At 48.2% G+C, this 27,807-nt stretch overlaps 1 protein-coding gene across 1 annotated transcript in view; it reads left to right on the plus strand.

The window, feature by feature from the left end:
* The first annotated feature begins 22,537 nt into the window (after nucleotides 1-22,537).
* Nucleotides 22,538-27,807, plus strand: part of LOC137421082 (platelet-derived growth factor C) — a 95,591-nt gene continuing 90,321 nt past the window's right edge. Inside the window, exon 1 of the mRNA XM_078772671.1 lies at nucleotides 22,538-22,765. Within this exon, the coding sequence (XP_078628797.1) occupies nucleotides 22,693-22,765 (73 nt within the window). The 5' untranslated portion in view covers nucleotides 22,538-22,692. The remainder of the gene's footprint in view (nucleotides 22,766-27,807) is intronic.

Consider the following 27,807-nt stretch of genomic DNA (forward strand, 5'->3'; position numbering starts at 1 on the left):
GTTCAATTAGAATGTGAGTACGTTTATAAAGTATGTTCAATTAGCATGTGAGTACGTTTATAAAGTATGTTCAATTTGCATGTGAGTACGTTTATAAAGTATGTTCAATTAGAATGTGAGTATGTTTATAAAGTATGTTCAATTAGAATGTGAGTATGTTTATAAAGTATGTTCAATTTGCATGTGAGTACGTTTATAAAGTATGTTCAATTTGCATGTGAGTACGTTTATAAAGTATGTTCAATTAGAATGTGAGTATGTTTATAAAGTATGTTCAATTAGCATGTGAGTACGTTTATAAAGTATGTTCAATTAGAATGTGAGTATGTTTATAAAGTATGTTCAATTTGCATGTGAGTATGTTTATAAAGTATGTTCAATTAGAATGTGAGTACGTTTATAAAGTATGTTCAATTAGCATGTGAGTACGTTTATAAAGTATGTTCAATTAGAATGTGAGTACGTTTATAAAGTATGTTCAATTAGCATGTGAGTACGTTTATAAAGTATGTTCAATTAGCATGTGAGTACGTTTATAAAGTATGTTCAATTAGCATGTGAGTACGTTTATAAAGTATGTTCAATTAGAATGTGAGTACGTTTATAAAGTATGTTCAATTAGAATGTGAGTACGTTTATAAAGTATGTTCAATTTGAATGTGACTGTGCCTATAAAATACTGGTGTAGCCAACCCATGCTTCGCTGACAGACCAATTAGTCGTCCTCTTTGCCAAAATGAATTTACCCATGCGAAGAGTGCTTTATGGTGAAAAAAAAAAAAAAAAAAAAAAAACGGATTGTAATACCCCCTGCCACCATCACCAGATGGCGCTACACCGTAAACATTTACATAGAGAAACAAGAAAGAGAAATCAGAGATTGTAGGCCCTCGCCAGAACGTGTTTTTAGTGTTTTTTTTAAAGGCGTTTGTGTTAAAACAAATATGGCGGCCGAATCACGTGACTGATGACGTCATCATTATTTGTTTTCTAAACTAATTTATTCCTTGATGATGCTCAAGAAATTTCATCTTGATCGGATGAAGTTTTGTACTTGTCGAATTATGACGTCATAATGGAGGCACCTATGACATCATCATTAACATATTTTATTCCCCAAGATGGCGGCCAAACCACGTGATCGATGACGTCATCATCTTTTTTTTTTCTCCACCAGTTTATGCCGACTTGGTGCTCAAGAAATTGCATCTTGATCGGATGAAGTTTTGTATGAAGTCGAAGAATTTGTCGAATTATGAAATTATGACGTCATAATGGAGGCCTTGGGCTGAGAGTTAAAAATTGGGCAAAGTCTATTCCAGGGCAAGACAAATATGTGTGTAAAGTTTGGCGATTCTACATGCAACGGTGTAGATGTAGTGCTGCGCACAGACAGACAGGCAGACAAGCAGACAGACAAACCAACCGATCAACATACTTGCCGGAATCTTTTCCGGCAAGTAACAAACAGACAGACAGACAGACAGACAGACGAAAAATCACTCACAGAGCGACACTTGGCAAAGCCAAAGGAGAACAAAGTAGACTGGCACTCAGTAGAGCATCCTTTTGACCTCACAAAGAATTGGTCGTTAAATTATATGACCGGATATGCAAATCGCCTTCAAATTTAAAGTTAATTGGAAGAAAATTGTCAATTTTAGAAATTCGGCCTATGTTGACCTTTTGGCCAATGCTGTTCTCACAAAAAGTTGGTCGTCGAATTTAGTTAGCTGATATGATATTCCTATCAAATTTCAAGTCAATCGGATGAAAATTGAGGATTTTAGAAATCCGAAAAAAGTGGTTGACCTTTGGCCTATGTTGACCTTTTCGCCTATGCTGTTCTCAAAAATAGTTGGTGGTTGGTTTCACTAAGCTGATGTGATATTCCTATTCAAATTTCAAGTCAATCGGATGAAAATTGAGGATTTTAGAAATTCGAAAAAAGTCGTTGACCTTTGGCCTATGTTGACCTTTTGACCTCAAAAATATATAGGATTTTGCCGGACCACGAACTCTACCACTTGGTGTAGTTTCGTGAAGATCGGTTAAAAACTAACGTGTAGGCAAGTCTAAATGAGCGGGGACAGGGACGCGCACGCACACACACACACACACACACACACACACACACACACACACACACACACACACACACACACACACACACACACACACACACTAGCTTGGCACGGCTCGCTACGCTTGTTGCAGAGGAACGGGCTTATTTTAGCTGAGGCTAATGACTGTACCTGAGTTGCTGTGTTGTCATGATTTTCACCAATCATAATACAAACAATTACTTTGCACAAATGTATTTGTTGTGTTTGTGATATTACATTTTTATAGGCAATTTAGGTTGAAAAAAAATATTAAAATAATTTAAAAAAGAATCCCAACACTTCACCACCACGAAATAAAAAACACCACCACCACAAAATAAAAAACACCTCACCACCACGTAATTAAAACACATCATCACCATGAAATAAAAAACACCTCACCACCATGAAATAAAAAAACACACCACCACGTAATTAAAACACCTCACCACCATGAAATAAAAAAAACACCTCACCACCATGAAATAAAAAAACACCTCACCATCATGAAATAAAAAACACCTCACCACCACGAAATAAAAACACCTCACCACCACGTAATTAAAACACCTCACCACCATGAAATAAAAAAACACCTCACCACCATGAAATAAAAAACACCTCACCACCACGAAATAAAAACACCTCACCATGACGAAATTAAAAACGCCTCACCACAACGAAATTAAAAACACCTCACCACCACGTAATTAAAAACACCTCACCACCACATAATTCAAAACACCTCACCACCACGTAATTCAAAACACCTCACCACCATGTAATTAAAAAACCTCACCACCATGTAATTAAAAACACCTCACCACCACGAAATATAAACACCTCACCACGACGAAATTAAAAACGCCTCACCACGACGAAATTAAAAACACCTCACCACCACATAATCAAAAAAACCTCACCACCACATAATTAAAAACACCTCACCACAACGAAATAAAAAACATACCACCACGTAATTCAAAACACCTCACGACGAAATAAAAAATACCTCACCACCACGTAATTAAAAACACCTCACCGCCACGTGATTCAAAACACCTCAGCACCACGTGATTCAAAACACCCCACCTACAACGTTATTAAAAACACTTCACAACCACGGAAATAAAAGTTTGAAGGAGTAGTTCAGTGACAACACAGACACTGCCCAGATATGTAGATATATAGATGGATGACTGTACCTGAGTTGCTGTTTTGTGATGGTTTACATAATACAAACAATCATACGTGGCCGGAGAAAGGCGTTGACGTTGATTCAAAACTACAGGCAACAAAACAATCACAATACATAATATCATAATAATACAAACGTTGTGCTGGCAATCATAATACAAAACTATTTTGCACAAATGTAATATATGCATTTGTAATATATTAATAATATATATTTTGCATTTTATAAACAATTGAAGTTGAACATTTAAGTTAAAAACAAAAAACAAAATTCAAACAAAAAAACTTTTTTTTTCCACAGATTTTCAAAAAAAATACCCTTAGGACATACCCACGGGAGAGATAGGTGCATCCACCCGAGCTTCGTCATTGGTCGAGCACGACCATGGGGTGATTCGACGGAGCTCGGTGATTGGACAGAGTGACGTCAGAGCGAGAAGGTGCAAGAAGGAAGAAGAAGACGCTCTCTCGGTCTGGCTTTCGGATCGGGCGGTCGCCTTGTCTCGTGTGCGCTCGTCAAGAGAAAAGCGCAATTGAGGATCACATCTGCCGACAGTCACACAACGGCTTCGGAGAGGAGACAACTATCGCTCGGGGAGAGTGGAAGGCGTCTCATTGGCCTCTCTTTGTCTTTGTCTCTCGGGTGGCTCGGCTGCTTGTGGCCCACCTGCGCTTGTGAAGAGTTTTCGGAGCCTTTGTGGAACTTTTGAATCGTCGAAGGAGCTAGTCTGGTTGCTGGTCTGTGGTGCTCTTCGGGCAAGCTGGGGGCCATGTTGTGCTGGCTGGCCCGGGATTGAGCCCGGGAGTGATTATGTCGATAAGGTTTGGCCGCCTGCTGCACAGCAGATTGACCGGCGCCATTTTTAGGTGCTTCGACCTGCGGTCCTCTCGTCGACCGACCCCACCAAAGTGCTCGTCGAGATCAGAGCTGAGTGCCGGCCGACTATAATGTACATTTATTTTATTTTCTCTTTCCCCTTGTCTATATTTGTGTCTGAGTGGAGACGTCTCAAATTAGGATTTAGTTTTACCTCAACCTTTATTTTGCCATGCATTACTTTCATTAAATCATTATTGTGGCATTTTGTATTTGTTGTGTCGTGTTTGTTTGTTCGCAGGTTTCGGGAACCAGCCCGTGTGCTTTGTCCAGGTAAGCACCCATTGCCTCCTGTCCCGCACGCGATGGACCAACCACCAGTTTCAGCTACGCTCCTCTGTGTAAAGGACCATCCAGCTATTCGTCACCTGGTGGTGTTAACCGCTGGGCTGGGCTATGTCTATAAAGGATGTATGGTACAATTAGAATGTGACTTTGTCTATAAAGGATGTATGGTACAATTAGTAGGCGAATCGTTGATTGCTCGTTCTAGTTTTCCTGTTGGCTTTGTTGTCATCGTCATTAGTTAATGCATATTGAGCAGATATTCAATTACAAATTCGTCCCACTAATTCCATAATTATTGAGGAATGTGTCTGTTCGCTGATGCAGTGCCCCTGCACATTGCGGCAGAAATTTGGAAGTTGGTGGAGGGCTGGAAACGATCGCCGAGTATTTGCAAAGGATTATCTTTATGGTTATTTAAAATGGAAGAATTTGCAATGTCTCAAATTAATTTAGAGTTCCTGCAAGCAGGAGTACCAACATCTGTGGGAGTTTTATCAATCTGTCTTTGCAATAAGTATTTGTTAAGGGCAGGTGGACAGTGGTGGCCTCAGTGTCATAAACACCTGCTTGGCGTCCCAGAGGTTCCAGGTTCAAATGCAGCTGAAGGCAGCAGTATGAAGGACGTGGATTTAAACTTCTGGAAATCGAATTTGGGTTAAAGAGAATTCCCATGTCACTCGCCAGGCCATTAATGACCTTCAAGGAGGGGATAAGAGGATAATCTGCCGACCGGCCTGATCTGGTGTGGATATGTTGTGCCAGTCTACGAATTGTTGCTGACTCGTAATGCTCTCAAGGCAACTTTGGGTGAGCTCTGACACGGTCATGTCACCCAAATTCCCCCCAATCGAAAATAAAACAAACAATAAAGATAATCATCGGCTGCATTTTTAATTTACACAAGTTTCTGTTGCCATGATACCAAAGTTATTCCCGTAAACAGAGCAGAGTAAATAATGTGACAGATGAATTGCAGTTAGGGCTGGAAGGATGGCCTCGAGGTACGCACACTTTGTTTCGCCTGGGTTCAAATCCCACCCGAACTAAAAACCGCCATCCTGGTTGGAGAGAAGTGTGGAGTGAGGAGAGGATTGAGTGGAGGAGAGGAGTGAGGAGAGGAGTGAGTAGAGGAGAGGAGTGAGGATAGGAGTGAGGAGTCACATGTGAAATAAATAAAATTTTTGTACATTACATCATTTCTGGATCTGATGAATTGGCAGTAAGCATTTTGGAAAACTGAATCTGCAGTATCTAACCCAAGATGTCCAAATGTCATGCACGTCTATGTCCGTGGGTTTCCCACGAGTGAAGCACGAGTCTATAAAAACCACCGTTTAGGTGCAAACCCATAAAAACCCATAATAGATATATATATATATATATATATATATATATATATATATATATATATATATATATATATATATATATATATATATATATATATATACATATACAGTGCATTCAGAAAGTATTCAGACCCCTTCACTTTTTTCACATTTTGTTATGTTGCAGCCTTATGCTGAAATCGTTTAAATTCATTTTTTCCCTCATCAATCTACACTCAATACCCCATAATGACAAAGAGAAAACAGGATTTTAGAAAGTTTTGCAAATTTATTAAAAAGAAAAAACTGAAATATCACATTGACATAAGTATTCATACCCTTTGCTATGACACTTGAAATTTAGCTCAGGTGCCTCCCATTTCTCTATGGGAGAAATTGATTGGAGGTCACGTCTCTTTGAAGCTGTCCATGCGCTCACGCTTTCGAAGTTAAGTAATTTTTCACAATTGTGTTTTTGTCGAAACTGTATCTATCTTTCGGTGTGTGTACCTATTAATGTGTCTATAGTAAGATTCTCGGTGTTAATTTTTCATACCTGTATACAAAATCGTCGGTTAATTCGTGTTGCGTATTCTGAGGCCTAGTGTAGTAGGCTACCGTGTCCGACCTTGGCTTGAGGCTTTGTTTTTCTCTCAGCGGTTCGTCGATTGCGCTGCAATTACTTTCGTTCTCTGTTTTTCCCAGTCTTTGCACCCCATACTTCCTTGTTTAAAATCTCAACTCAAAAAAAAAAAACCCATAAAATATTTCTTCTCTGTTCTTATTCGTTTTTTCGTTGTTCTTATTTGTTCGTTCATTCTTCGATCACGTTGTTCGTGATCACGTGATCACGTTGTTAAAAATGTTTAAACTTTCCCCTGAAGAACTGTATTCTGTTGTATGTTATAACACCTTTTTCTTCTTCTTCTATAAAAGAAGAAACTTCTTCTTCTTCTGTTGTGTTTGTGTCCTTCCCCCTCTCTCCCCATCTTGTCTACCGCTCCCTATGTTATATGTTTTATGTGTCGGTTTGTCTTTCTGTGTGATTAATGTTCGCTCTTTCACGAGCCTCGATCTTGTATACAAAAAAAAAAAAAAAAAAAAAAAAAAAGGATGCTTTTGACTTGCTCACCAAATCTATTCATTCCAAATTTTTTTTCCATCTCTTACAGTTCCTCTTTTCTACATTCCTGAAACTCTCCAGCACTCCACCCCTCCTTCAGCGCCCTCAAACGTATTTTTGACTCGAAGGTCTGAAGAAACTCATTTTGCAATAAATGTTCGTTTCCCATGAATCGTACACTTTTCAAAATCCAATCTTACCCCTCCCCTCCAAATCTTCCCCATCACCCCTACCCTCCAAAACTTCCCCATCACCCCTTCCCTCCAAAACTTCCCCATCACCCCTCCCCTCCAAAACTTCCCCATCACCCCTCCCCTCCAAATCTACCCCCTTGCCCCTCCCCTCCAAATCTTCCCCATCACCCATCTCTTTCAAATATTCCCCCTTGCCCCTCCCCTCCAAATCTTCCCCATCACCCATCCCTTTCAAATCTTCCCCATTGCCCCTCCCCTCCAAATCTTCCCCATCACCCCTTACCTCCAAAACTTCCCCATCACCCCTCCCCTCCAAAACTTCCCCATCACCCCTCCCCTCCAAATCTACCCTCTTGCCCCTCCCCTCCAAATCATCCCCATCACCCATCTCTTTCAAATCTTCCCCCTTGCCCCTCCCCTCCAAATCTTCCCCATCACCCATCCCTTTCAAATCTCCCCCCTTGCCCCTTCCCTCCTAAACTCCCCCCACACCTCTCCCCTCCGAGAATCTCCCTCGCTCCTCCCCTCCTAGACTCCCCTCTCACCCCTCCTCCTCAAAGCGTCCTCCCCGCTTCTTCCCCCTTCCAACTTCATCTCCCCCAACCTTCTGCCTCACTCTTCCCCCTCCTCAAATAACACCTCACTGCGCCTCACCCAATCACCATCAAACCTTTTGTCCACCCCATTCTTCCCTTTCTCCAAGCTGTTCTGAAATCTCTGACACACCTTCAACAGCTCTCCCTACCTCTTCCTCCTCTTCCACATCTTACCCTACCCCCCCCCCCCCCCCCTGTTCTGTATCTGATGCTCCCCCTTCCTCTTCATTCACGGTATGGTCCTCAAACATCCGGGGCCTTCGCTCAAACTTGACTGATCTCTCCATAAAGGTTGCTTCTGACAAACCAGACGTGATCTGCTTAACAGAAACCTTCCTCCTTCATGATGTCTCTGATTCCTTGGTATCTCTCCCAGGTTACTCCCTCCTCTGGTATGATAGACCCGAGCCTCGTCCTGGAGGTGGGGTTGCTATCTTTATTTTTTTTTAAACTCTTCCTCACTCGCCCTGCACTGCCCTCTCTCCACCTCACACCCAGGAATACCTTTGGCTACGGCTTCCCCTTCACTCCCACCTTTTGTTCATATGTGTGTTGTACCGTCCACCAAACAGTGATGACTCCATCTACATCTCGCTGTCTGATATGGACCAACTTCTATCTACCCATCCCAACTCTCTCTTCCTCATATGTGGTGATTTCAATTGTCACCATGCCAGTTGGCTGGGTGTGGGTACCTCTCTCACCAGCCATGGCTCTTCAGCAAAGGACTTCTGCGACTCACTGGGACTGACACAATCTGTCAATTTCCCGACCCGGATCTCAGTCAACGGAGCATCTTCTCTTCTGGACTTGGTTATGACAAACTTCCCTGAAAATGTTTGCTGCTCTTCTTCTGCTCCAATCGGCTCATCTGATCATGTGCTTGTTAAAGTGGACATCTCTCTGACCATTCTCAGAGAGCCTCCTCAGCGTCGACGAGTCTGGCATTTCACTCAGGCCAACTGGCACGGTCTTCAAGCAGCCATCAATCATATGGACTGGTCTCCCATCTCTACCGCCTCTGACATCAACTCATCCTGGCAATTCTTCCAAAGTATATTGCTCTCTCTCATGCACAGATTTATCCCATCTCGTCTTTTTTTTTTTTTGCTTTTTTTTTTGTATACTGAATCGAGGCTCGTGAAAGAACTAACATTTACTTCACAAACAAATCAACCAGACAAACAAAATATATAAAAAGAGGGAGCGGAAGACAAGATGGGGAGAGAAGGGGAAGCACACAAACACAACATTTGAGAGCAGGGAGATGTGTGGAAGGGAGAGGGCTTGGGGGGAGGAGGCGTGGGAAGGGGGGGGGGGAGGGAGAAGTATAAAACACAAGGACACCAAGGACTTCCAGGACAGAAGTTGGTGTTTCAAAAAAGTGGAATTGGGGTGAAATTAGCAGGGGTAGAAAAGATCAAGGTTTTGGATGGGGGAAGATAAGAGATGGTGGTGAACAGCTGTTTTAAAGACCTGGAGGGTGGAGTGGGATTGAAGAGAGTGAGGGAGTTTGTTCCAGAGGCGGGAGAAAAGAAGAATGAAGGAGTGAAGGTGAGCAGAGAGTCTTGATTTTGGCAGTTTAACCATAAGAGGGTTGCAGGCAGATCTTGTGCGACCTGTAGGAATATTTGCGGCACAGAGCCCAGAGAGAGCTGGGGGGGCAAGGCCAGAGAGGAGTCGGTAGAAGACGGAAAGACCACCAACCTGCCTGCGGTGAGTGAGTGAGAGGCCCTTGGAGTTAGCTTCATCGTGGGAGATTCCAATTATTCTGAATGCTTTGGCTTCAACAGGGTGAAGACGAGCTCGGTGTGAGGCAGGAGCACCAGCCCAGAGGGGAGAGCAGTATTCCATTGAGCTGCGGATGAAAGCCTTGTATGTGGTGAGGAGCTCAGGTGTGCCAAGGAAGGACTTTGCACGACGGAGGATGCCCAGTCGACTGGCTTTGACGGCCAGATTTGAAATGTGGTTTTCCCAGGAAAGATCATGGCAGATAGTGAGACCCAAAAGCTTGAGTGACAGAACTTATTGGAGAGGATTATTCAGAAAGTGGATGGGAGGGTTGTCCAGTCGGTCTTTTCGGAGAGACATCGTAAGAGTGTGAGATTGGTCAGGATTGAAAGACATGTTCCAATTGTTTGCCCAGTCTGTGATTTTATCCAGGTCTACAGAGAGTGAGGAGGCTGCAGACTGCCGATCTGAGGGATGAAGAATGGAGCGACAGAAAGTAGAGTCATCAGCAAAGAGATAGAGAGGATTTTCAAGAGAGTCAGAGAGATCATTGATGAATGAATGAATGAATGAATGAATGAATGAATGATCGTTTTAAGGCCGTTTTCCCCACTAGAGTGGGGGTTAGCCTTGCGGGCCCCATGACAATCATGGTTCCCTGTTTGAGGCAATGTTTTTATGGCCGGATGCCCTTCCTGACACCAACCCTTGGTCACGCTCTTAGGATGCGCAGGGATATGGTGTGTACCTATTCTAAACCGGGGTACACACCGTGATCATTCATCCCAGCAAGCTGGTACTCAATTTGCCGACCTCGGAAGGATGACAGGCTGAGTCAACCCCCCTGGCGTTAATTCAGCGATCGATCAGGATTCGAACCCAGGATCCAAGGATCCCAAGCCGGCACCCTCACCGCTAAACCAACACCAGGCTAGAGAGATCATTGATGAAGACCAGAAAAAGCACAGGGCCCAGAACACTGCCTTGGGGAACTCCAGCCTGAACAGGAAGAGGAGATGAGAGAAACCCATTTAGGGCCACACGTTGACTACGACTAGGGAGGTAGTCCGCCAGCCATGCGTGGAGATTTCCATGGATACCAAAAGAGGAGAGTTTGGTGAGCAGAGCGGGGTGCCAGACCGTATCGAAGGCACTGATATGTCAAGGGAGACTGCTCTAATTTCCTGTTTGGCATTGAGGACCTCCATCCATTGTTGTGAAAGCAGAAGCAGCATGTCCAGAGTAGAGTGTCCAGGTCTGAAACCAAATTGATGATCAGAGATCAAGCCATTGGAGAAGAGGAAAGATTTCATATCTGAAGCAATGATGGATTCCATGACTTTGCTGATAATTGGGAGAAGGCTGATTGGTCTGTAGTTGCTGGGATCTGTTTTTGCACCTTTTTGTGCAAAGCGGTGATGTTGGCAGATTTCCAAGCAGATGGAAGATGACCTTGAGCAAAAGAGAGGGTGAAGAGAACAGAGAGAGGGAGTGAAAGAGCGGAAGAACAGGATTTTAGGACCTGTGGGCTGATGCCGTCAGGTCCAGTTGCAGAATCCGAGTCGAGGGTTGACAGAAACTTTTCCACCTTGTCAGGAGGAAAGGACACAGAGTCCAGGAGCAGCTGGGTACGACTGGGTACGGTGGGTACAGAGAGGGATGGGTTTGGGACACAAGATTTAGAGGCAAACACAGAGTTGAGGCATTCAGCTTTTTCACGTGCGGAGTCAGCCGTGTGGCCGTTTGAGGTGAGGGAGGGGATGGAGGGGGAACAAACACCAGAAACAGATTTGACCAGACGCCACCAGGATTTGGAAGAGGGAGACAGATAAGAGAGTTCGGTCCTGAGAACGGAGAGATATTGTTTCCTGTCTCTCCTGAGGGTGGACACACACTTGTGTTACGTGGTCCTCCCGGTAACTACCTGGTCTTGGTGACCCCCGGACCGTGGGAGGGACCCCGCCAGAAAGATATATGGTTTATACGCTTTCGTAACGCAATCAATATGAATTCCGGTCAAGAAGAAACCCCACACCAAGGATCCGGAATAATCAATAATATATTCACTGAGCAATCAACAACCATCAACAATGCACAATCAATATTACAACCATGTGAACTCATCTACACAACTCTAAGATGGCCATCTTAATCTTATACATTCCTCACGTGAGCCCCACTCCTGACTCCCTCCGTGGTCAATGTCTCTCCTCTCCGCACACGGGCGGTTGAACGAGCCCCGGGCGGACGTGCTCTAAACGTGCCGTCTCGGACTGGGGCCGCGGCTGCAGCGCACCTCCTTGCCAAGCCACGGGGCAAACCCAGCGCGGCGTCCAACGTGCGCGAGGCCCCAAGTGCGACTCTTACGCGTCCTTGTAGATGGGCAAAAACCCAGCGCGGCTTCCGACGCGAGCGAGGCCCAACGTGCGGACCCGTACGCGTCTTTGTAGACGGGGCAAAACCCAGCGCGGCTTCCGACTCGAGCGAGGCCCAACGTGCGGACCCGTACGCGTCTTTGTAGACGGGGCAAACTGTCCCGGACGCTTGGTTTCGTGCACGAACTCACAGTGACTGGACGTGTCCAAAGGTATTTACCGCCCAGGTAACTCCTCTCGCCAGACGTTTCGCAACGGCGCGTTTTCCGCGCAGCGTAAGGTCGATTCCACCTTCTCGTCGTCGCGGGGCGAGGAAGAGGAAGCACCGTCCTTTTCTCTCCTCGTGTCTTTTTTCCTCCGTTTCCCGTCACTTCCGCTTCCGGCCACTTCCGTTTCCTGCCACTCTTTCAGAAGGGCTCCTGACCCTCCAACCACAACAACTACACAACAACTTAATATACTACACACGGAAGCAAACACCTGCATGGTAATTCACATACATTCACATAAATATGTAACACTCCCCCCCTTCAAGAAAGAAAGTTTGAACCCAGCGAAAACTTTCTTTGCCGGCCAATTTGGAGAAATAAACCAGATAACTCAACCCCCCCACATTATCAATTCCCCCCGGGCACAGTTATCACTTAAAAATAAAGCCAGTTAAGCCACTCGATAGCACTTTTCCGGGAGGCCAAGCCGAGTATTCACTACATGGATGCCTTTAGGAACGCGGAGTTCACGGTTAGTCCGTGCAGGAAAGTTCTCTACATGGGCGCCTTGAGGAACGTGGAGTTCACGGTTAGTCCGTGCAGGAAAGTTCTCTACATGGGCGCCTTTAGGAACGGCGTTCACGGTTAATTCGTGTAGGAATCTTGGCTCGGCGGCTCCGCCGCCTTCAGTGCTTCAACTTCTCGGAACGTCCCCAATAATTAGGGTGGGACCACTGGTCCCTGTAGTCCCCTGAATACCGGTCTTCTTCTCGGCCACTACTTTGCCAATTCTTCCTTCGGGAGCGGCCGTAACTCAGGGAGCCTCCATAATAATATTGACTGCGGCCACCACCAAAACTACCGCCCAGTTGTCCTCTCCTGTAGACCTCTCGACGCCTACGAAATGCCTTCCCTACTGTTATGGTCCGACCCTCCAAATCCTTGCCATTCCAATTCTTCTCTGCCTCTCTGGCGTCTTTTGTGCTGGCAAACGTGACAAAGCCGAACCCTCTTGACTGTTGCGTTTCCCAGTCTCTTACCAACCGCACTTCCACCAGCGGCCCATATCTGTTGAAGACAGAGGTCAGAACTTCTTCCTCTGTTTTGAAGTTCAGTCCCCCTACAAATAACTTGGCACTTTTGTCACCATCCCGAGCTGGTGTGGTGTTATTTTCCCTGCTGGGCTCTTTCTCAACCCTCAGGTTACCATAAACTTGACCCCCGGCCAAATCATTCCCGAGAACCACAGATACACCCTCTACAGGAAACGTGGCTTGTAAACCGACGGTGACCGGTCCTGACACCAAATCGGACTCCAACTGGATGACCTGAAGGGGAGCACTAACACCGCCCCCGATCCCCTGTAAACGAACACTATCCCCCGTTGCCGTCTCCTCGGACCATGGCAAAATGCCTTCAAGCATTAAAGATTGATGGGCCCCTGTGTCTCTCAATATCCTAACCGGTCTCCGGTTAGTCGAGGCTCCATCCAGTGACACAAACCCCTCGGAAACAAATGGTTGGTAACCCTCTTGATGGCGATTTCTTACGCTAGCCATCGCATTCGGAGTTGTAATAGTCGGACTCCGCTCTGGGTTGTCCCTTTTCATGAGGTAACAACTGGACATCAAGTGTCCAGGTTTTTTGCAAAACGCGCAAGTAGGCCCGGAGGAAAAACTCGGGGTCTGCCTCGGGCCCCCCGAACTATAAGTTTGTCTTGGGCCCGCATCCCTCTGATTTCGAACCGGTGGGGTATCATAGTTGTCCCCATAATCATCTCGAGGCCGCCGCCATGTATGGTCGTTCTCCGCACCTGCTGTTCCCCACCTCCCCTGCGGAGATCTAGGCGAGGAGTTAGGTTCGTGGACCCCTATTCGGTGGGTTAAGGCATAATCATCTGCCATGGTGGCTGCGTCCCACAACTTTGGTACCTTCTTTTCCTGCAGGTACACTTTGATGTCCTCGTGGACACACTGCTGGAATTCCTCCACCAGGATCAAGTCCCGCAATGTCTCGAAGTCTTTCCCGACTCCTTTTGACTCACACCACCGATCAAACATGTTTTCTTTCACTCTGGCAAACTCCACATGGGTCTCACTCTCCCTCTTCCTGGCATTCCTGAATTTTTGCCTGTAAGCTTCCGGAACCAACTCATAGGCCTTGAGGATGTGCTTCTTCAGTACCTCATAATCTGCACATTGGTCCATTGGTAGCGCCGAATAAATTTCCTGAGCTTTCCCCACCAGCACACTTTGTACGAGTATGGTCCAGGCCTCCTCCGGCCAGTTTAATTGTCGAGCCACTTTCTCAAAGTGTGGGAAGAATTTCGCGACTTCTTTTTCACTGAACGGTGGAACCAGCCTCACATGTCTGCCCACATCCCAGGTTTTCTGGTTAGGTGTCGACCCCGTCAGCAAGGGTGGTGCCTCTCCCCGTTCTCTCATTAACTCCAGCTCCTTGAATTTGATTTCTTGCTGAAGCTGCATGTCACGTTCCTTTAATTCCCTTTCCGCTTTTCTCTCCTCTGCTTCGAGGTCCCTTGCAGCTCTCCTTTCCTCTGCTTGTTCCTTTTCTCTTCTTTCCTGGAGTTCTCTTTCCACTCTCCTTTCCTCTGCTTGTTTCTCTTCTCTCCTCTCCTCTGCTTTCCTTTCTTCCTCTGCTCTTTCCTTTTCTGCTTTCCTTTCTTCTTCTGCTCTTTCCTTTTCTGCTTTCCTTTCTTCTTCTGCTAACCTTTCCTGGAGTTCTCGTTCCACTCTCCTTTCCTCTGCTTGTTTCTCTTCTCTCCTCTCCTCTGCTTTCCTTTCTTCTTCTGCTCTTTCCTTTTCTGCTTTCCTTTCTTCTTCTGCTCTTTCCTTTTCTGCTTTCCTTTCTTCTTCTGCTCTTTCCTTTTCTGCTTTCCTTTCTTCTTCTTTGATCCGTTCCTGGCTCCGTAATTGTAACTCCAGTTTCCGGAGCTCCACGTCTTCTGGTTCTTCGGGTAGCCACTCCCAGGCTAACTCGTCCCATGTTCCTAATCCCACCATAGATTGTATCACCGTGGCCTGCAACTCTGCCTTCCTCAAATTAGTTCGGACCTCCAAGTTAAAATGTTTGGCCAATTTCAAGAGATCCGACTTTAGCAACGCTCGGAACTGTGCCTCACTCGGGGTTACCCCAAAGTTCTGTGCCACAAACGCCATGGTGCCTATCGTTAACACCTGTTAACCTTCACCCCAAGACTTTCCCCAATTTCTCAAAAAAAAAATATTACCAATTAATAATTAATTAATAAATTTTAATTACCAAAAATATTATTATTTTATTATTTTATACACTTTTAGATCCCGGACGTAGACCCAATTGCGAAACCGCAAATCGTAATTTGGACGAGCCCCCAATTCTGTTACGTGGTCCTCCCGGTAACTACCTGGTCTTGGTGACCCCCGGACCGTGGGAGGGACCCCGCCAGAAAGATATATGGTTTATACGCTTTCGTAACGCAATCAATATGAATTCCGGTCAAGAAGAAACCCCACACCAAGGATCCGGAATAATCAATAATATATTCACTGAGCAATCAACAACCATCAACAATGCACAATCAATATTACAACCATGTGAACTCATCTACACAACTCTAAGATGGCCATCTTAATCTTATACATTCCTCACGTGAGCCCCACTCCTGACTCCCTCCGTGGTCAATGTCTCTCCTCTCCGCACACGGGCGGTTGAACGAGCCCCGGGCGGACGTGCTCTAAACGTGCCGTCTCGGACTGGGGCCGCGGCTGCAGCGCACCTCCTTGCCAAGCCACGGGGCAAACCCAGCGCGGCGTCCAACGTGCGCGAGGCCCCAAGTGCGACTCTTACGCGTCCTTGTAGATGGGCAAAAACCCAGCGCGGCTTCCGACGCGAGCGAGGCCCAACGTGCGGACCCGTACGCGTCTTTGTAGACGGGGCAAAACCCAGCGCGGCTTCCGACTCGAGCGAGGCCCAACGTGCGGACCCGTACGCGTCTTTGTAGACGGGGCAAACTGTCCCGGACGCTTGGTTTCGTGCACGAACTCACAGTGACTGGACGTGTCCAAAGGTATTTACCGCCCAGGTAACTCCTCTCGCCAGACGTTTCGCAACGGCGCGTTTTCCGCGCAGCGTAAGGTCGATTCCACCTTCTCGTCGTCGCGGGGCGAGGAAGAGGAAGCACCGTCCTTTTCTCTCCTCGTGTCTTTTTTCCTCCGTTTCCCGTCACTTCCGCTTCCGGCCACTTCCGTTTCCTGCCACTCTTTCAGAAGGGCTCCTGACCCTCCAACCACAACAACTACACAACAACTTAATATACTACACACGGAAGCAAACACCTGCATGGTAATTCACATACATTCACATAAATATGTAACACTTGTTTCGGGCTTTGTGAAAGGAAATGAGATTTCCTTCCGTTGGATTTGCTTTCCAGGAGACGAAAGCAAGTTGTTTCTGGGCAATAGCCTCACCACAAGATTCCATGTACCATGGACGGGAGGAAGGGTATGACAATTGAAGACGAGATGGGATAAATCTGTGCATGAGGGAGATAAATTTACTTTGGAAGAATTCCCAGGATGAGTTGATGTCAGAGGCGGTAGAGATGGGAGACCAGTCCAGATGATTGATGGCTGCTTGAAGACCGTGCCAGTTGGCCTGAGTGAAATGCCAGACTCGTCGACGCTGAGGAGGCTCTCTGAGAATGGTCAGAGAGATGTCCACTTTAACAAGCACATGATAAGAAGAGCCGATTGGAGCAGAAGAAGAGCAGCAGACATTTTCAGGGAAGTTAGTCATAACCAAGTCCAGAAGAGAAGATGCTCCGTTGATTGAAATCCGGGTCGGGAAATTGACAGATTGTGTCAGTCCCAGTGAGTCACAGAAGTCCTTTGCTGAAGAGCCATGGCTGGTGAGAAAGGTACCCACACCCAGCCAACTGGCATGGTGACAGTTGAAATCACCACATATGAGGAAGAGAGAGTTGGGATGGGTAGATAGAAGTTGGTCCAGATTCTCAGACAGCGAGATGTAGATGGAGTCATCACTGTTTGGTGGACGGTACAACACACATATGAACAAAAGGTGGGAGCGAAGGGGAAGCCATAGCCAAAGGTATTCCTGGGGGTGAGGTGGAGAGAGGGCAGTGCAGGGCGAGTGAGGAAGAGAGTTTTTTTAATAAAGATAGCAACCCCACCTCCAGGACGAGGCTCAGGTCTATCATACCGGAGGAGGGAGTAACCTGGGATAGATACCAAGGAATCAGAGACATCATGAAGGAGGAAAGTTTATGTTAAGCAGATCACATCTGGTTTGTCAGCAGCAACCTGTATGGAGAGATCAGACAAGTTTGAGCGAAGGCCCCGGATGTTTGAGGTCCATACTTTTAAGGAAGAGGAAGGGGGAGCATCGGATACAGAACAGGAGGGGGGAGGGGTCGGGTAAGATGTGGAAGAGGAGGAAGAGGTAGGGAGAGCTGTTGAAGGTGTGTCAGAGATTACAGAATAGCTTGGAGAAAGGGAAGAATGGGGCGGACAAAAGGTTTGATGGTGATTGGGTGAGGCGCAGTGAGGTGTTATTTGACGAGGGGGAAGAGTGAGGCAGAAGGTTGAGTGAGATGAAGGTGAAAGTTGGAAGGGGGAAGAAGCGGGGAGGACGCTTTGAGGAGGAGTGGTGAGAGGGGAGTCTAGGAGGGGAGGAGCGAGGGAGAGTCTCGGAGGGGAGGGGTGTGGGGGGAGATTTGAAAGGAATGGGTGATTGGGAAGATTTGGAGGGAAGGGGCAAGGGGGTAGATTTAGAGGGGAGGGGTGATGGGGAAGTTTTGGAGGGGAGGGGTGATGGGGAAGATTTGGAGGGAAGGGGCAAGGGGGAAGATTTGAAAGGGATGGGTGATGGGGAAGATTTGGAGGGGAGGGGCAAGGGGGAAGATTTGAAAGGGATGGGTGATGGGGAAGATTTGGAGGGGAGGGGCAAGGGGGAAAATTTGAAAGATGGGTGATGGGGAAGATTTGGAGGGGAGGGGCAAGGGGGTAGATTTGGAGGGGAGGGATGATGGGGAAGTTTTGAAGGGGGGGGGGTGATGGGGAAGATTTGGAGGGGAGGGGTGATGGGGAAGATTTGGAGGGGAGGGGTGAGATTGTATTTTGAAAAGTGTACGATTAATGTGTGTACGTCTTCAGTTGTCATACCCTTCCTCCCGTCCATGGTACACGGAATCTTGTGGTGAGGCTATTGCCCAGAAACAACTTGCTTTCGTCTCCTGGAAAGCAAATCCAACGGAAGGAAATCTCATTTCCTTTCACAAAGCCCGAAACAAGTGTGTGTCCACCCTCACGAGAGCCAGGAAACAATATCTCTCCGTTCTCAGGACCAAACTCTCTTATCTGTCTCCCTCTTCCAAATCCTGGTGGCGTCTGGTCAAATCTGTTTCTGGTGTTTGTTCCCCCTCCATCCCCTTCCTCACCTCAAATGGCTACACGGCTGACTCCGCACGTGAAAAAGCTGAATGCCTCAACTCTGTGTTTCCATCTAAGTCTAAATCTTGTGTCCCACACCCATCCCTCTCTGTACCCAGTCGTACCCAGCTGCTCCTGAACTCTGTGTCCTTTCCTCCTGACAAGGTGGAAAAGTTTCTGTCAACCCTCGACTCTGATTCTGCAACTGGACCTGACGGCATCAGCCTACGGGTCCTAAAATCCTGTTCTTCCGCTCTTTCACTCCCTCTCTCTGTTCTCTTCACCCTCTCTTTTGCTCAAGGTCATCTGCCATCTGCTTGGAAATCAGCCAACATCACCGCTTTGCACAAAAAAGGTGCAAAAACAGATCCTAGCAACTACAGACCAATCAGCCTTCTCCCAATTATCAGCAAAGTCATGGAATCCATCATTGCTTCAGACATGAAATCTTTCCTCTTCTCCAATGGCTTGATCTCTGATCATCAATTTGGTTTCAGACCTGGTCACTCTACTCTGGACATGCTGCTTCTGCTTTCTCAACAATGGATGGAGGTCCTCAATGCCAAACAGGAAATTAGAGCTGTCTCCCTTGACATATCACGTGCCTTCGATACGGTCTGGCACCCCGCTCTGCTCATCAAACTCTCCTCTTTTGGTATCCATGGAAATCTCCACGCATGGCTGGCGGACTTCCTCTCTAGTCGTAGTTAACGTGTGGCCCTGAATGGGTTTCTCTCATCTCCTCTTCCTGTTCAGGCTGGAGTTCCCCAAGGCAGTGTTCTGGGCCCTGTGCTTTTTCTGGTCTTCTTCGATGATCTCTCTGACTCTCTTGAAAATCCTCTCTATCTCTTTGCTGATGACTCTACTCTCTGTCGCTCCATTCCCCATCCCTCAGATCGGCAGTCTTCATCCTCCTCACTCAATGCAGACCTGGACAAAATCACAGACTGGGCAAACAAGTGGAACATGTCTTCCAATCCTGACAAATCTCACACTCTTACGATGTCTCGCCGAAAAGACCGACTAGACAACCCTCCCATCTACTTTCTGAATAATCCTCTCCAAGAAGTTCTGTCACTCAAGCTTTTGGGTCTCACTGTCTGCTATGATCTTTCCTGGGAAAACCACATTTCAAATCTGGCCTCCAAAGCCAGTCGCCGACTGGGCATCCACCGTCGTGCGAAGTCCTTCCTTGGCAAACCTGAGCTCCTCACCACATACAAGGCTTTCATCCACAGCTCAATGGAATACTGCTCTCCCCTCTGCGCTGGTGCTCCTGCCTCACACCTAGCTCGTCCTCACGCTGTTGAAACCAAAGCGTTCAGAATCATTGGAATCTCCCGTGATGAAGCTAACTCCAAGGGCCTTTCACTCACTCACCGCAGGCAGGTTGGTGGTCTTTCTGTCTTCTACCGACTCCTCTCTGGCCTTGCCTCCCCCCAGCTCTCTCTGGGCTCTGTCCCGCAAATATTCCTGCCGGTCGCACAAGATCTGCCTGCAACCCTCTTATGGTTAAACCTGCCAAAATCAAGACTTTCGGCTCACCTTCACTCCTTCATTCCTCTTTTCTCCTGCCTCTGGAACAAACTCCCTCACTCTCTTCAATCCCACTGCACCCTCCAGGTCTTTAAAACAGCTGTTCACCACCATCTCTTATCTTCCCCCATCCAAAACCTTGATCTTTTCTACCCCCGCTAATTTCACCCCAAATCCACTTTTTTGAAATACCAACTTCTGTCCTGGAAGTCCTTGGTGTCCTTGTGTTTTATATTTCTCCTACCCCTTCCCACGCCTCCTCCCCCCAAGCCCTCTCCCTCCCACACATCTCCCTGCTCTCAATTGTTGTGTTTGTGTGCTTCCCCTTCTCTCCCCATCTTGTCTTCCACTCCCTCTTTTTATATATTTTGTTTGTCTGGTTGATTTGTTTGTGAAGTAAATGTCAGCTCTTTCACGAGCCTCGATTCAGTATACAAAAAAAAAAGGACTCTTCGTGGAGCTGGCTGCCCGGCCAAATGAAAGCCCACAGAATCTTGTTTCTCACAGTCTGAGAGTCCTTCAGGTGCTTTTTTGCAAACTCCAAGCGGGCTTTCATGTGTCTTTCAATGAGGAGAGGTTTCCATCTGGCCACTCTGCCATAAAGCCCAGATCGGTGGAGTGTTGCAGTGATGGTTGTCCTTCTGGAAGTTTCTCCCATCTCCACAAAGGATCTCTGGAGCTCAGCCAGAGTGACCATCGGGTTCTTGGTCACCTCTCTTACCAAGGCCCTTCTCCCCCGATTGCTCAGTTTGGCCGGGCGGCCAGCTCTAGGAAGAATCCTGGTTGTTCCAAACTTCTTCCATTTAAGAATTATGGAGGCCACTGTGCTCTTGGGAACCTTCAATGCAGCAGAAATGTTTTTGTGGGCTTCCCCAGATCTGTGCCTCGACACAATCCTGTCTCTGAGCTCTGCAGGCAGTTCCTTCGACCCCATGGCTTGGTTTTTGCTCTGATATGCATTGTCAGTTGAGACCTTATATAGACAGGTGTGGGCCTTTCCAAATCATGTCCAATCAATTGAATTTACCACAGGTGGACTCCAATCAAGGTGTAGAAACATCTCAAAGATGATCAAGAGAAATGGGAGGCACCTGAGCTAAATTTCAAGTGTCATAGCAAAGGGTCTGAATACCTATGTCAATGTGATATTTCAGTTTTTTATTTTTAATAAATTTGCAAAACTTTCTAAAATGCTGTTTTCTCTTTTTCATTATGGGGTATTGAGTGTAGATTGATGAGGGAAAAAATGAATTTAAACGATTTCAGCACAAGGCTGCAACATAACAAAATGTGAAAAAGGTGAAGGGGTCTGAATACTTTCTGAATGCACTGTACATACATATATATTGGTTTTTTTTTATCTTAAAATTTTCAACAACTACAATTATTGTCACGCTATTGTGGGGTTGGTCAGGGGAAGCTTGATCCCAATATTTCATGAACCTGTGGTCCAACCTGACGTTAGAGCAGGAATGTTTTATTTGTTCGGAATGCCGGCGATGGCTCGCCTACTCTTCGTGAAGGACACCGTGGCATCTTTATAACGGCCATCAACTATTTCTGTTAGACGGGACGCCCAGTTTAACGTCCATCAGTGGGATGGTACACACTGATGAATGAGCCGGTGAAGCACAGGGTGAGTGGGATGGTACACACTGATTATGGCCGAGTCGGGATTCAAACCCAGGTTAACAGCTTCCAGGTGAGTGTGCGCACCTCTAGAGCCAAAGCCATCCTGCCAGCCCATTTTAAAATGTCGAAATAGGTTAAGGAAATTTATTTTCGCCGACAGTGTCTATAGTTTTTCATGAATATTGTATGTGGGCCAAGATGCACCCCATATTTGCCCCATATATACCTCCTCCTGATAGAATCTCGTCTGTCTTGGTTATGTCTTCAGTTCTTGACCATCCACATCAGGTGTTCTCTGCAATAGAAACTTTTATTTACGTTTATGCAACTTTTGTTCGCGCCAAAGGTGTCATATCTCCGATACGGACAGAGTGTCAGGAACAGGTGCGAAGAATTCCGGAATGACCCCTCTGTTGTCAAATCCTTGAAGCAAACAAAAGCAGCTTCTTCAGGCCCTCATGGTCGGATACCAGGACAGAACAGGCTTCGCAATTAAACTTTTGGTTTGAAACAAAGCCACGGCCATAGGTGTGCCCCGGAATGTCCCCACGCGTTTACCGAGACGGAACGTGCAAGGACAATGGGACGAGGGGATGGAGCCCGCAGGGTGAGTTCGAGGAGGAGGAGAAAGCACGGAGAGTGACAGTGAGAGGTTCATTGATTATGTGGTCGGGCATCCTTCACGCCCCACCCCTGGCGGTGCTGCCCCACTTCTCCCCCTCCATCACCCCCATCCTCCCCGCACATTGAAGCGAATCCACCGTGACAAAGGAGCCGGGCGCGGTTCATTCGGCACAAAAACACTTCCAGTGCGCGGAGCTCGGGGCACCGCACTTAACTCCACTGCGGGGGGGTGGGAGGTTCGTTTGTAGTGCAGCCTCGGTAGTTTTGGGTGCGGTCGGATGGATGAACGCGTGCACAGATCGGTGGCCGAGGAACGGAGCGTGGCAGCGAGCGGGTGGGATTGAGCGGTCAATGTTTAGAGGGTCTCGACGCGTCTCAGGTTGAAGCAGAAACGCCAAGTCCATTGGCGAGGACGTCTGGCGATGCCGTGGGTCCGAATCCTGCTGCTGCTGCTCCAGCTTTGGCAGCACACGGCATCGGAAACTGAACCAGCCGGTAAGTTAACTCTGGCATCCCCGACATGACGTCATAATTTTATAATGGGTAACTTGTTGCCCATAAATATATTACGTGCGCGTGGGCGGGGGTTGTGTACGTTTACGTCATTACGCACTCACCTTGGGTGTTCAGTTCGGCTGTTCGGGTCTGTAGTGAAAGGTGTTGTTGTTTTTTTTAATTCGATACGAGATGCAGAGCCGAACGTCCCGCCTCGTGGGGTGTTCTCAGAGGAGGTGTCGGTGAGGTGTTGGTGACGGCCGCCACATAGGCTGGCTGCATTTACACAAAACCCAGACTAGTTCAAAAAAACAAGTTACGCCATGTTTACGTTATTGCGTCGTTTGGAGTCTCAAGGAGGGATCGCCAACTGGCACGGGCACCTCACCCACCACCTCCTCTGACAGTAGCCATGCATTGAGGTGGGACGCCCAGCGACTAAGGCCAGAAGAGGGTGAGAGCGGGAGACGGGTGCTCTGGTGAGAGAAAGATAGACGGGCGCTCTGGTGAGAAAGACGAGCGCTCTGGTGAGAGAAAGAAAGACGGGCGCTCTGGTGAGAGAAAGAAAGACGAGCGCTCTGGTGAGAGAGAGAAAGACGTGCGCTCTGGTGAGAGAGAGAAAGACGTGCGCTCTGGTGAGAGAGAGAAAGACGAGCGCTCTGGTGAGAGAAAGAAAGACGTGCGCTCTGGTGAGAGAGAGAAAGACGTGCGCTCTAGTGAGAGCGAGAAAGACGTGCGCTCTGGTGAGAGAGAGAGAAAGACGGGCGCTCTGGTGAGAGAAAAAGACGGGCGCTCTGGTGAGAGAAAAAGACGTGCGCTCTGGTGAGAGAAAAAGACGTGCGCTCTGGTGAGAGAAAAGGACGGGCGCTCTGGTGAGAGAAAGAAAGACGAGCGCTCTGGTGAGAGAGAGAAAGACGGGCGCTCTGGTGAGAGAAAAAGACGGGCGCTCTGGTGAGAGAAAAAGACGGGCGCTCTGATGAGAGAAAAAGACGTGCGCTCTGGTGAGAGAAAAGGACGGGCGCTCTGGTGAGAGAAAGAAAGACGGGCGCTCTGGTGAGAGAAAGAAAGACGTGCGCTCTGGTGAGAGAAAGAAAGACGTGCTCTCTGGTGAGAGAGAGAAAGACGGGCGCTCTGGTGAGAGAAAGACGGGCGCTCTGGTGAGAGAGAGAAAGACGGGTGCTCTGGTGAGAGAGAGAAAGACGGGCGCTCTGGTGAGAGAGAGAAAGACGGGCGCTCTGGTGAGAGAAAGAAAGACGTGTGCTCTGGTGAGAGAGAGAAAGACGTCCGCTCTGGTGAGAGAGAGAAAGACGCGCGCTCTGCTGAGAGCGAGAAAGACGCGCGCTCTGGTGAGAGAGAGAAAGACGGGCGCTCTGGTGAGAGAAAAAGACGGGCGCTCTGGTGAGAGAAAAAGACGGGCGCTCTGGTGAGAGAAAAAGACGGGCGCTCTGGTGAGAGAAAGCAAGACGGGCGCTCTGGTGAGAGAAAGCAAGACGGGCGCTCTGGTGAGAAAGACGAGCGCTCTGGTGGCGGAAAGAAAGACGGGCGCTCTGGTGAGGGAAAGAAAGACGGACGCTCTGGTGAGAGAGAGAGAGAGAGATGTGCGCTCTGGTGAGAGAGAGAAAGACGGGCGCTCTGGTGAGAGAAAGAAAGACGGGCGCTCTGGTGAGAGAAAGAAAGACGGGCGCACTGGTGAGAGAAAGAAAGATGGGCGCTCTGGTGAGAGAAAGAAAGACGGGCGCTCTGGTGAGAGAAAGAAAGACGGACGCTCTGGTGAGAGAGAGAGAGAGAGAGAGAGATGTGCGCTCTGGTGAGAGAGAGAAAGACGGGCGCTCTGGTGAGAGAAAGAAAGACGGGCGCTCTGGTGAGAGAAAGAAAGACGGGTGCTCTGGTGAGAGAAAGAAAGACGGGCGCACTGGTGAGAGAAAGAAAGACGGGCGCTCTGGTGAGAGAAAGAAAGACGGGCGCTCTGGTGAGAGAAAGAAAGACGGGCGCTCTGGTGAGAGAAAGAAAGACGGGCGCTCTGGTGAGAGAAATAAAGACGGGCGCTCTGGTGAGAGAAAGAAAGACGGGCGCTCTGGTGAGGGAAAGAAAGACGGGCGCTCTGGTGAGAGAAAGAAAGACGGGCGCTCTGGTGAGAGAAAGACGGGCGCTCTGGTGAGAGAAAGAAAGACGGGCGGTCTGGTGAGAGAAAGACAGGCGCTCTGGTGAGAGAAAGAAAGACGGGCGCTCTGGTGAGAGAAAGAAAGACGGGCGCTCTGGTGAGAGAAAGAAAGACGGGCGCTCTGGTGAGAGAAAGAAAGACGGGCGCTCTGGTGAGAGAAAGAAAGACGGGCGCTCTGGTGAGAGAAAGAAAGACGGGCGCTCTGGTGAGAGAAAGACGGGCGCTCTGGTGAGAGAAAGAAAGACAGGCGCTCTGGTGAGAGAAAGACGGGCGCTCTGGTGAGAGAAAGAAAGACGGGCGCTCTGGTGAGAGAAAGACGGGCGCTCTGGTGAGACAAAGAAAGACGGGCGCTCTGGTGAGAGAAAGACGGGCGCTCTGGTGAGAGAAAGAAAGACGGGCGCTCTGGTGAGAGAGAGAGAGAGAGAAAGAGAAAGAGAAAGAAAGACGGGTGCTCTGGTGAGAGCAAGAAAGACGGGCGCTCTGGTGAGAGCAAGAAAGACGTGCGCTCTGGTGAGAGAGAGAGAGAAAGAGAAAGAGAAAGAAAGACGGGCGCTCTGGTGAGAGCAAGAAAGACGGGCACTCTGGTGAGAGCAAGAAAGACGGGCGCTCTGGTGAGAGCAAGAAAGACGGGCGCTCTGGTGAGAGAAAGAAAGACGGGCGCTCTGGTGAGAGAAAGAAAGACGGGCGCTCTGGTGAGAGAAAGAAAGATGGGCGCTCTGGTGAGAGAAAGAAAGACGGGCGCTCTGGTGAGAGAGAGAGAGAGAGAGAGAAAGAAAGAGAAAGAGAAAGAGAGAGAGAGCGGGAGACGGGTGAGAGAGCGGGAGACGGGTGAGAGAGCGGGAGACGGGCGCACGGGTGAGAGAGGAAACGGGCGTTCTGGTGAGAGAGAGAGAGAGACGGGCGTTCTGGTGAGAGAGAGAGAGAGACGGGCGTTCTGGTGAGAGAGACGGGCGTTCTGGTGAGAGAGAGAGAGAGAGACGGGCGTTCTGGTGAGAGAGAGACGGGCGTTCTGGTGAGAGAGAGACGGGCGTTCTGGTGAGAGAGAGACGGGCGTTCTGGTGAGAGAGAGACGGGCGTTCTGGTGAGAGAGAGATGGGCGTTCTGGTGAGAGAGTGGGAGACGAGCGTTCTGGTGAGAGAGAGATGGGCGTTCTGGTGAGAGAGAGATGGGCGTTCTGGTGAGAGAGAGATGGGCGTTCTGGTGAGAGAGCAGACGGACGTTCTGGTGAGAGAGCAGACGGACGTTCTGGTGAGAGAGCGGGAGACGGGCGTTCTGGTGAGAGAGCGAGTGACGGGCGTTCTGGTGAGAGAGCGAGAGACGAGCGTTCTGGTGAGAGAGAGATGGGCGTTCTGGTGAGAGAGAGATGGGCGTTCTGGTGAGAGAGAGATGGGCGTTCTGGTGAGAGAGCGAGAGACGAGCGTTCTGGTGAGAGAGAGATGGGCGTTCTGGTGAGAGAGCGAGAGACGGGCGTTCTGGTGAGAGAGTGGGAGACGAGCGTTCTGGTGAGAGAGAGATGGGCGTTCTGGTGAGACAGTGGGAGACGAGCGTTCTGGTGAGAGAGGAAACGGGCGTTCTGTTGAGAGAGCAGACGGACGTTCTGGTGAGAGAGCAGACGGACGTTCTGGTGAGAGAGTGGGAGACGGGCGTTCTGGTGAGAGAGCAGACAGATGTTCCGGTGAGAGAGCAGGAGACGGGCGCTCGGGTGAGTCTTGCACTCGAGATCACAAGCCACAAGACGTGAGACGCGTGTTGAAGGCGGATTGTCCGAGTCGTCGCCGTGTGGGCGTTCCATCGCTGTCGTGGCGCCTCTGGCTAAAGCTCCGTGGAATGTTCCTTCGTCCAGGTCTGTGTGCGGGAAAGCCGGCTTAGCACCGTCGGGAGGTCATGGGAATTATTTGCAAAGGGATGTGCAGGTGTGAACCGGCGCCTGGAGTTCAGTGTCCTGGGAGGTGGAGGTAGGGTTGGGGGGAGGGCGAGAGGGGATTAAGCATATTTAGTTTCCTTTCCCTATGATGGGGCATGGGGGTCCCACCACCACACCTGATTCGATGGATCAGTCATCCGACCTGTCGGACATTCGAGAGCACTTGCAGTTTGCGTTCGGCTGGAAATGACAAGTCTCTTAAAAAAATTCCTCAAACTTTCCAACATCCAATTTATTTTCCACAGACATTTTTAAATGTTCCTCGCCCTCTGCTACTGTGATGTACATGTTGGTACACTGCAGAGCCTCTGCTGGGTATGTGGGGGGCCCCTGCAAACCTCATGTGGCGGCCCTTTCTTTTGGAGGGCTAATATTATGGTGACAGATCTTCAGGCGAAGAATCGATTCATACCTCGGTTCCAGAGGGGGTTAGCGAAGTATTCAAATGACCAGTTCTGTCTGTCTCTGCGTGTATCTGTCTTTCCACACCATCATGGGTAATGTATTGTCATATCTCGGCTATGCCTGGACCGATTGTAACCAAACTTGATAGGATAGTAGTCTGGGTCAAGCAGAGTGTGATATGTGGCCAACAATGAACCAATTCCACATGTAAAGGTCATCAAAGGGTGAAAATCGCATTTCTAACAATAACTCTGGAATGAAACATCAGAGAAAGAAGTGGGGTTTTGCATTTAAGCCCATCAAATCTATGAATTAAGGCACATCAAACCAAATCTGACTTAGGAATTGACTGCCATGTTCCATTGGGATACAAAAATTAAAATTTGACCTTAAAAATCACAATGACCAAAAATGCAAACATTTAAAAAATCTTTATATCTCAGAAACTGAGCTGCAGAAATCCTTCAGAATTCGTTTGTAGAACCCTCTTAAAAACCCCAATCAATCGCTAAAATGAAATGATGAGCGAGAGGAGAAATTACGACAGGGAAA

Source organism: Myxine glutinosa, chromosome 2, assembly GCF_964187855.1.
Source record: "Myxine glutinosa chromosome 2, kmMyxGlut1.1, whole genome shotgun sequence".
Taxonomy (NCBI): Eukaryota; Metazoa; Chordata; class Myxini; order Myxiniformes; family Myxinidae; genus Myxine; species Myxine glutinosa.